Here is a 10,477-nt window from a genome sequence, read left to right on the forward strand (position 1 = left end):
ATGTATGTCATTTATATCACAGAATACCTATATATGCATTTGTTGAAACTAAGATGCGTTCGAAACTAGTCCAGACTGAGTAATATTTATGTCATATTCCACACATGTCTTGAATACAACATAGAATCACTTCATCCTGTCTTTTGATGATTTGATTCATGAAAAACCTAAACCTAATTTCATCAGTATGATAATGAAACATAAAAAAGTACAAATTAAAGAAAATAAAAAGTTTCATATCATATTGCGGTTTTTATCAGTTTAATCCATTAACTGTTCATTTCATTATTATTATTATTATTATTATTTTTAATTGGACAATTTAATTTAACTTTACCTCAACGATACTTGACGTATACCCTGAAGCTTCTGGATCCAGAAGGGAGCCAACCGCCTGATTCGAGACTCGAATATCACTTGCAATCTTGATAGTCTGGAACATCGAAGAAAGGTTGGAGATTTGTCTCTCTTTTATAGATACTTTCACGGTAGGTGTCCAAGTGACTTGACACATTTTATTCCACCAAGAGAAATATCAGAAATACGCGACGGACTGTGGCTGCTCATCGTTTTGAGGTTCAACTCAGTACACCTCGAACTCCACTGTTTAAGAACTCTTTTATTTGGAGAACGGCGTTTATGTGGAATACACTTCTTGAGAACGTTTTTCCAAATGAATTTAATTTCCAGCGAATAAAATCCAACGTAAATCGCTACTTTCGCACAGGAACCGCTCTTAGAGCGCCTTAAGGATTCTTCTTTAGTGTTTGTCGGCAATAGACGTGTCGGAGTGTTGCTGATATATATTCGCCCGTCTGTCCCGTGTCCTACACGGTAATTTGATCTGGAAAAAGAACCTGCTTTTAGATTGTGTGATATCAAAAACACATAATTATTGTTTATAATATCTAGATTCTTCCACAAAATATTGACTTTAGACAAAAATCTATGCTTGTACTCGGTTTCGAATTGTTTCTCAAGAAGATATGAACCACTGATATATGGATATGAATATAATTTTACTGTTATATTTATACTAACGTGAATGTTAATTTAATAGTATTACTTAAATATGATATCTAGTAAAATGAGATGAAATTTCAAACACATTTCAGTCCATAGGTTAAATGCTCAATGTTTTGAAATATTTTGTTTCAAGATGTTCAATACCAACAAAATCATTTCGCAGTACTTGGGATTTTTGTCTAAAAAGTCCAACTTACAGCATTTTGAAAATTACAGCAGCATTGCTTTCAGCAATGACTAATGCGCGTTTTGCGGGTAATTCTCTCATTTGAAACCACTTTATCATTGGTTCACTATAAATGTGCATTAATTATTGCTGACTAAACTTATTCAGCTTTGAAATTGCTTTGCTGCTGAATATTATACCGCCGAATAAAATAAAAAAAGTCAAATTGTGCTTTTAGCAGATGAAACTTAAAACTGCTTCACTGCTGAATGTGATAGATGGTAGTTGTTGAATGCTGCTGCTATATAAAATAAAAGCAATTTAAATAACGTATATACGCTGCACGCAGCGCAACGCTATCCGTTTCTTCATCCAAACCTTGGACAACTTGTCTAAGGTCCGAACTAAGATGCCTATAGCTAGAAACCCGAACGCATCTAAATACAAAAAAAAGAATATTTTAGTTTATAATAAGTTTTAGGTTATAGGTTATAATGGTTATGTTGTCTAAAATAGATTTATCATTTATGAAGACTACAAATTAAATTCAAAGCTCTTCTTAATAATATGAAAACTATTCCCAGAATCTAAAAGTTATAAAAAAATCAGTATTTTTGAAATGGCGACATACCTGAGAAATGTAGTATTTCAAAGTTTATTAAATAACAATGTCAATAATTTTCGAAAAGTCGGAAATATAGGCAGTCGTAGGTGAGATTACAAATTTTGTACTAGAAAACGATACATTTCATGAATTTTTTTTAGGATATTCAACTCTGTATATAAAAGATCTAGAAACAAAATCAAGTCCCTTTCTATGTGTGAGGCTAATAGTTTCCATATAAGTTCCTGTGATTTGAAGAGAAGAAAAACAGCTGAGGAGCGAGTAAATTCACAAAAGATAATTTGAATATTTCAATTAAATTTGTTTTTCCGTAGAAATCTACTAGAATTATAGAGTATCCCCCAAAAGCCAAAGGTGAAATCATAGATATATGGAGAGGCATAACGTTAGGAGAACTAGCAAAAGTGTACAACAAGGACATAAAGTACATTTATGACATATTTTTGAATCAATATCAAAATCCTCACATTCCCATTACCGACATAAAAGTGCTTCAGCAAGCGATACACAGAAGCGGGAAACGAATGAGAATAATTTCCAAACCAGAAGATAATTTCGAAGAAGAAATAAAAAGGGATGCCTTTCCTCGTCCACCACCTTCCAAAGCTGAGCTGAAACCTCGACCTCCAGTCGTTACTGTTATGGGGCACATTGATCATGGAAAAACTACTTTGCTTGACGCTTTAAGGAATGCCAGGGTAGTTGATTCAGAGTTTGGAGGAATCACCCAACATATAGGCGCTTTCTCAGTGGTTCTTAATTCCGGAGCTTGCATTACTTTTTTAGACACGCCCGGGCATGCAGCGTTCAGTGCCATGAGGTCTAGGGGAGCACATTTGACTGATATCGTAGTTTTAGTTGTTGCTGCTGATGACGGGGTAATGGAGCAAACTGTGGAGTCAATTCGAATGGCTCGGCAAGCAAGAGGTGAGATATTGAGTATTTGTTCGCAATGAAAAAACTGTTTTTCTCAAACTATGGAAAAAAAATTACAAAACTTTTCAAAGACTATCAAAGATTTATTTACACTAAATTGAAAAATATCTTCTAATTGATAAATATTTCACAAATTTCAAAGTAAGCTATAAAATTTTCAAAGTACTGCAGTTATTCTTTATCATATATCAGTTTGTAAGTAGTTTATGTTGACCATTATATATTGCAGTTCCAATTTTGGTTGCCATCAACAAAATTGACTCTCCGAAAGCAGACATAGCGAGAACAGAAAAAATGCTTGTAGATGTAGGCATTCAAGTGGAGAATCTTGGGGGAGATGTCCAAGCCATTCCCATATCAGCGTTGAAAAAACAAAATCTGGACCAACTAGTCGAGGCTCTGGTGCTGCAAGCTGATTTGTTGGAGGTTGGCGGAGATCCAAATGGCCCTGTTGAGGCAGTAGTGGTGGAAAGTAAAGTACACCGCCATAGGGGAAAATTGTGTACCGTTGTGGTACAAAGAGGTGATACAAAATTACCCTGAACACTACTTTGGCTATATGTTATACATTTTTTATTGAATCACCAAAAATGAAAACGAATTGATTTCCATGGCTATAACAACCATGGTTATATAACAACCAAGGCTTGTGTATATGATTTGGAACATTAGAACTTTATAAAATAGAGTTAGAAATACACATTTTGTGAAAAGGTCCTAGTTAAAACAACACCATAAAAAGTAGAGCAGATATCAGAAAAATTTATAGTAATAATAATAGTTATAAGCCTAGTTGTATGTACAATAATGAGTTGAAGGATTATTATCGAAATATTTTTGATGTGATTTCAAATCTCAAATATACAGGTATTTGTTCTAATCTGATTCTGATATCTGAAACTCGGTTATCTAAAAATTACTTTGATAAAGAACTTGGTTTGAGTCCTATTCATAATATATTTTCAATTGATTGAACTCACAGCTATTTGTCCAATTACATTAAAAATAATATCAAAATCATTTTTCTGGGTGGTTTTTCCAATGTATTTATCAGTTACCAACATTACTTAAACTTAAGAAAATGCTATCAGATTATTATTTCTTGGAACTCGTCATTCATGCGTATTAATTTGTTTAATCCCATCTTGAATTTCAGCAATCTTCACAAATTTCTCAGGCAATAAATAAACAATAATCGTTCTGAGCTTTTAGGAGAATTTGGTGTGGGTTTTTTTTTATGAAAAAAACTATAAATGAAGTGCTGTGTCACATTAATTATACCTTCCACACTCTGATGAATAGAATACCAATACTTGTGAATCAATATCATTCAGAAATAGACATCTTTGCTACATTATTATGTTTTAAAAATTAATAGTAATTTATATAGAATATTTTTTAGTTTTAGTTCAAGTGTCATTCTAAATATAGAGAAACCCTGAATTTATATATGAATTTAGTCCTCAAATAAGCGAACAAAAACTGTTTTTATATTTTGCTGCTATCAAAGATTTTCATATAATTTCTGTAGTATTCGATGAATTATTGTATAGATCTTTTGCAGGAACCTTAAAGAAAGGTGACATACTGGTCGCAGGAACAGCCTTAGCCAAGGTCAGAGCTCTCAAAGATGCCGAGGGCAAATTTCTGGAACAAGTCGGTCCAGGCTATCCAGCAGAAATAGAAGGCTGGCGAGAATTACCTTCTGCTGGGGAGCAGGTGCTTCAAGTGGAATCTGAAAAAAGAGCTCGTGAAGTCCTGAGGTTCAGAGAAAATGATCAACTACAAGAGAAATTGCAGAAAGACTCAGAAGCCATAGCTCAAAAGGAAGAACAACACGAAAGGGAGTATCGGGAAAAACTACTCACGAAGAGAAAAATGGGAAAGTACAAGTTGAGAGAGGCAGGTCCAAGAAAACCGGAGATTTCTTCAGGTGATTTATGTTTGACTTGGCATTTGTTGGGTGCAGAAAGTAATTGTTGATTTGCTGTTGCAGATGATGATGGTGTGCCCACGTTGAACATAATCCTGAAAGCCGATGTGGACGGCACTCTAGAGGCGATATTAGATGCTGTAGACACTTATGAATCAGAAGACTGCAAAATGGAGCTTGTTCACTATGGCGTTGGTTCGATAACAGAAACGGATATAGAATTAGCAGAAACTTTTAAAGGTATTTTTATTTGACGTTACATTTGTTTAATATATAATTTTGATTATGAACTTGTATCATAAGTTTGTTGTGTGCAGATCAGTATTATAGAAAAGCAATATTCTAAGGCCTATTGAGGAACCTTGTATGCCCACTGAGTGATTTAACTCCCTGTTTTGAATATAAAAATAGAAATTTTGAAAGTCGAACCACTTGGCCCCCGTCCTTGTAAAGGTGGATATTATTGACTCAATTATTTCTAAAAATTGCAGAAACAAGCTCTGAACTAGGTCTACACAATTACAGTTTCAAAGAATGATACTAAACATTATGTAACTCCAAATTACTCTGGTGATCCTACTAATAATATTGCTCGTTTTTGAAAAGCAAAGAATTGTATGTAGCCTCCAGAATAAATAATCTAATATATAAAAATGGATGTTTGTGGGTTGGTTGGTAAGTGACAAACTTCTACATCGCTCAACCGATCGTGATGAAACTTGACATGTATAAGTAATTTTTCAAAGAGAAGGATTTTAGGCTATCAATTTTTCTGTAACTCGCCACTAGATGGCGCTGTAGAACAATTTTTTGAAAGCACTGTTCTATAACGCTGCGCACGCCTAAGTTTGTTGATTCTGATTCTGTCAAAACATTGGAACAGCAGCGATACAGCAACATAGTACTAGTAATTTATATTTCCAAATTTCTTCAGGTATTATTTATGCATTTAATGTTGAACTGCCACCCCAGTTGAGAGAAGCTGCTGAAAATGTATCCCTCAAGCATCACAACATCATTTACAAACTGATAGATGACATTAAAGAAGAAATCAATTCTAGACTGCCACAAAAGCAAGAAGAAGAAATACTTGGCGAGGCGACGGTATTGCAAAAATTCGAAATCAACTCGGGAAGAAAGAAGGCTTTTGTGGCTGGGTGTAGATGTACAAAAGGTTTATTGAAAAGGACAGCTCATTACAGAATCATGAGAAAGGGTGAAGTCATTTACACAGGTAAGTTCAAATTATACGATGAAAGAGTTGGAGTTTTTTTTAACAAAAACAAATATTAATTTTGTAAGTCATTCAATATGATCTACCCAATTTTTTTTTCATTACTATTGATTCATTATTTATCTGAATGAACATCTTCCAAACAGAAAAAATCCAGTATGACACGTCAAAGACATTCAATTCAATGACATGGAATTAGTTTTATTGTTGGATTGAAAAATAAGTTATTCATAATTTTGTGTATGTGAGTATGATTTGTTCATGGTTTTTTGAAGAAATATGGAATGGTTTGGAGAATGCAAGAAATTCCTAATTTACAGATAGTTTTCCACATACTCTGTAAAAAAATGGAACTGTAGAAAATCAAAACCATTCTTTTCCAAAAGTAATCTCTCCTAAAAATATTCTGCCTCCAATGTATCTCTACTGTTTAAAAAAAATCTGTTTGAAATATGTTTTTCGGTTAACGAAACTGTTGTCTCCCTACAAACGACAATCCTCAAAGGTCTAAACTTGTGTGAGCTAAGGATTATCGAGGTTCTACGTTTTAACGTGCGATTCCTAGCACTGTCTTCTCATTCATCAAATGATATTACTGAAAAAAAATGAGATACATACTTATGAGAAAATAAAATCTCAAAACATTCCTCTCTCCCAACATACCCACACAGTAGGTTCTGGTAAATGCCTGCCGGAAAACAACTACTTCCCCGGCCCATACCACGCTGGATATTGAATTATATCCGGCAGAGTACTAGAGGTCTTTAGGTTAACTCATGAATAGAATCAAATGAAATATCGTTGATTGCAGGTACATTGTCTTCCATGAGACACGTGAAAAATGAAGTAGATATCATTAAAAATGAGACAGAATGCGGTCTGCAGTTTTCTGAGAAGGAACTCGACTTCGAAGCAGGTGACACGATCGTATGCTTCGAAATGAAAACGGTTACACAGAAAACAAACTGGGACCCAGGGTTTTGATAACAATGCGATAGTTGGTAGGACTCAAACTTTATTTATTTTTTATTATGCAAATAAATATGTTTAGTTTTGTTGTTTGCAAGTGATTACCCCTTCCTAGTGTACACCCGACATAGTGAAAACAATGAACATTCTTATGAATTTCAAAATAGGTTCAGCATAAATGTAATAAACATGAATTGAAAATGAATAGCTCCCCTGTAAAATCAGTTTCTATTAGAAATAATGATAATGATTATTTCACTCAATGCATAAAAATGATGAATCAATTTCAAGCTACGCAGCGTTTACAGAATTTTAAAGCAATTGAGTGCAGTGTACCTATTTAACAAATTAAATTGTACATGAATCGGTGCTCATATTCCATATGAATTCTAAAATTTGGATTTTGAAACTCACTATGGTTCCCTTTTTCTGGAAATAATCGGAAGATAATTTTCAATGGTCCCCGGATTTTATAAAATTATTATACACTTGAGTCATTTGCTTAGCAGAATTTCAAAAATTGTGGATTTGCACACATTTCAACTTTGCACTCAGTATATATGATTAAATGCACTAGACCTGTTCAACTCATTAAAATTAAAATAAATCAGTGCTCCTATTTGATGTAAATTATAGATTTTGAGTTTTAAAATTAAGTTTTTCAAGCTCACATTATTTTTTCTTGAAATAATCTCAACACGATCCATCGTACACCAAACTCAATCGACCAAAATGTGTGTCTACCCATAATTTTCAAAATTGTACTTTCAAGAAAATGTTTTCGTGTTTAATAATTTAAAGAAAGAAACTAGTATACACTCAAGTCATTTGCTTAGCAAAATTTCGAAAACCATGTATTTTTCAACAGATAAAACTTTGAAAAACACTGCAGAGAAGCATAATGTGATGATGTAATATCCTTGAAGGTATGGTAATAATTTGTTGAATAAACATTCTACGATTATTTCAAGGTGACCTAATTAATATGAATTAGAAGAAATAGATGAGGCAAGTAACTTTATTGTCTAATGCACATTTTACTGTTTCAACATGAATAAAAATGGCTCTAACTCATAAATGCCACAAATTTTTAAGGGAAACTAGGGTCACAAATAAAACATATATGCTGAAAAAAACTTTTATTCCAATAACAAAAAATAAATTTCTATTACAATAAAATAATGATCATATTATTCATGAAATAATATTTTAAAAGAGCAGGGTTTGCAAAAATAAATTATTATCAACCAACACAGACATGAAATAAATATAAAACTTGGGCTTAGGCTGAATCTTTGGAAATCAATGAATTATTCACCATATGACTGGACCTTCTTTGTTCCAGCGTCTTGACTAACTCCTGTATAAAAGGATGCTGAAATTTACCCTCTGTAGAATCAAAAAACTCCTGCAACTTCTTTGGAGTGTCATCTCGCTTCTCGTAATGCGCCGCTGTAAATAACAGGTCAAATCTGTCTAGATCCTTGACGAATTTAGCTTCTGGTGTTTCCTTTGCCTCATACTCTTTGTACAGGTTATAAATCAGAGAACCAATTTTCGATCCCACATGAGTGGTCAATTCTTTCATCGCTTCATCTTCCATGGCATGTTTTGTATCTTCGGAAATGTTATCATGGGGTGTGATATCGCCTACGATGCACTCTGCTAGGTCGTGAACTAGTGCCAGTTGCAAGCACTTGAATCGATCCAGCTTAGAATCATCTCCTAATAAAAACGTCATTATTCCCATGGCATACATGTGTCCAGCTATTTGTTCATGGTTTTTTATTTCACACACAGCCCATCCTCTCCTGCTGAAATGTTTAAGGTTAGTAACGAGGTCAAGAAATTTCAGAACTTCTTCTGGGTTGAGAGATTCCATATTTTTTGGTAATGTTATCGATCAAACTGTGCGATTGTTTGGCAGTGACACTAGAAAACTTGAGAGGGAATTACTAGCCTAACCTAACGTATTCAAAAAAGTTATCACAGAAAATAAGAAGTCACATCACATTCAACTTGACCAAAGACGTACAAGTGAAAAGATGGACTGGCTTATCGACCTAAATGTTTTCTCTATGGACTGGCCGTTACGTCACTTTCATATTGCATGTATAGTAAATGGCAAATGACTAGAGAGAGAAGAACTGTGAAGAACAAAATACGTCATCATGGCTATTTCTATGAGCATAAAAAGAAATTTAAATAATGGAAGTGTTTAGGCACCTGCTAACGTTCGTAAAAATACCATTATTTTTTCTCCTTTGAAAAAATAAAGTAACTTCTTGATAGATAAAAGTCGAACCTTTGACGTGAAATAAATCTATTCATCCTCTGATCATTATACATTGAGTTGGCATACTTGCAGCAGCTGCCGAAAAATCAGTTGTTTTTCTACAATTGGAATACATTCCTCAACAAACCCGAATCAGAAGAATATAAATATATGACTGCTTCATCCATGAGTTTTCCCTGCTATTGATTTTATCAAATCCACTCGCAAAATTATCACACATACACACACACACGCATTCACGCACACATACGCATGCACACACACAGCTAATCACAAACTGACCCTGAAACAAAACAAAGCAAATTCAGCATGCAGTACCCAAATGACCAAAAAGATGTAGGTAAACTATTATTCTTTAAAATCTACAATTTGTTCAGTATCCATTCATATTTTCGTCAGAAATTGAAAACGTTACCGGTATATAAGCCACTCAAGGAATTTAGTTTGTGGGTCTATGCTCTCTTTCTAATATCTAGTCCAACGTGTCATTTCTATACATTTGACATTTAGAAATGTTCTAAGATTTGACGACAGTGACACGGTACAATATTAGTATCGCGAAACCTTAGATAATTCTATGCACGGCACACGGACCTTGTTGGTAGGGCTGCCATTTATATCTCATTTTGCTGTTTTCATACTGAAATTGTTCTCAGAAAAACAAAACGATACTATAGGTTGTTCACGTTAAGAAGAGAATGACGTCACGAAATGACAAGTTACGGCGTTGCCAACACGTGCACTATTTCGAACTTTCATATTTTTTTGTACTGTTGATGTTTAATTCCTATTATCCTTACTTACTATCAACTTACTTTTAGTATTTGTTGAGACTATTTCGACAATGCTTTAGGCATATTGAATATACGCAGGTCTTATCAAAAGAAATTATTAGTTCTGAAAAGAAGAGAGACTGACAGTTTTCGAGTTATTTTCGATTCAGCAACGTCTGAAATTTTAAATATGCCAATATTTATATTTAAAATTAAACACAATATGTTGCCAAATTATCTGAGTGATCAGTTAACCTACAACACAAGTAGTATTCATACACACTCCACTAGAAATAGAATAGGAAATTTTTATATCAACAGAGAACATATAGGTTGTGATTCGTTGTATAGTTCACGTCTGATTGCATTTAATAATTTGCCGTCATATAAAAAAGCTGTGATTCATTAAATTCATTCAAAAGAAAATGTAGTGAATATATTTCAAGAAATTGTCATCAATAATTCTTCTTGTTTTCTAGTTTCTTGTTTATAAAATATGACTTGTCTCTAATTTTATAT

General features: G+C 33.5%; 2 protein-coding genes across 3 annotated transcripts; one reads left to right on the forward strand and one right to left on the reverse strand.

Annotated features, from left to right (window-relative positions):
- The first annotated feature begins 1,640 nt into the window (after positions 1 to 1,640).
- On the forward strand, positions 1,641 to 6,975 carry LOC111508997 (mitochondrial translation initiation factor 2). Of its 2 annotated transcripts, none has more exons than XM_023164663.2 (8): positions 1,641 to 1,903; positions 1,958 to 2,078; positions 2,132 to 2,744; positions 2,983 to 3,276; positions 4,318 to 4,686; positions 4,750 to 4,926; positions 5,621 to 5,920; positions 6,732 to 6,975. In XM_023164663.2, the coding sequence occupies exons 1-8, from the start codon at positions 1,812 to 1,814 to the stop codon at positions 6,902 to 6,904; spliced, it is 2,139 nt and encodes a 712-aa protein (XP_023020431.2). In that variant the 5' UTR covers positions 1,641 to 1,811; the 3' UTR covers positions 6,905 to 6,975. The 2 variants fall into 2 exon arrangements, with proteins under 2 accessions (XP_023020431.2, XP_023020432.2); XM_023164664.2 differs by having other exon boundaries at positions 1,641 to 1,899.
- Positions 6,976 to 8,015: 1,040 nt separating this feature from the next.
- On the reverse strand, positions 8,016 to 8,994 carry LOC111508998 (5'-deoxynucleotidase HDDC2). Its single transcript, XM_023164665.2, has one exon. The coding sequence runs from the start codon at positions 8,769 to 8,771 to the stop codon at positions 8,172 to 8,174; it is 600 nt and encodes a 199-aa protein (XP_023020433.1). The 5' UTR covers positions 8,772 to 8,994; the 3' UTR covers positions 8,016 to 8,171.
- Positions 8,995 to 10,477: the final 1,483 nt, after the last annotated feature.

The sequence above is a fragment of the Leptinotarsa decemlineata genome, unplaced genomic scaffold (genome assembly GCF_025532065.1).
Source record: "Leptinotarsa decemlineata unplaced genomic scaffold, Ldec_3_MD MMD2_tig00026307_RagTag_RagTag, whole genome shotgun sequence".
NCBI classification, from domain to species: Eukaryota; Metazoa; Arthropoda; class Insecta; order Coleoptera; family Chrysomelidae; genus Leptinotarsa; species Leptinotarsa decemlineata.

Coding starts and splice junctions, on each gene's coding strand:
- LOC111508998 (XM_023164665.2), bottom strand. CDS start 8,771: ATGGAATCTCTCAACCCAGAAGAAGTTCTGAAATTTCTTGACCTCGTT.
- LOC111508997 (XM_023164663.2), top strand. CDS start 1,812: ATGGCGACATACCTGAGAAATGTAGTATTTCAAAGTTTATTAAATAAC. Junction 2,745..2,982: donor AATGGCTCGGCAAGCAAGAG/GTGAGATATTGA, acceptor TATATATTGCAG/TTCCAATTTTGGTTGCCATC. Junction 5,921..6,731: donor GGGTGAAGTCATTTACACAG/GTAAGTTCAAAT, acceptor CGTTGATTGCAG/GTACATTGTCTTCCATGAGA.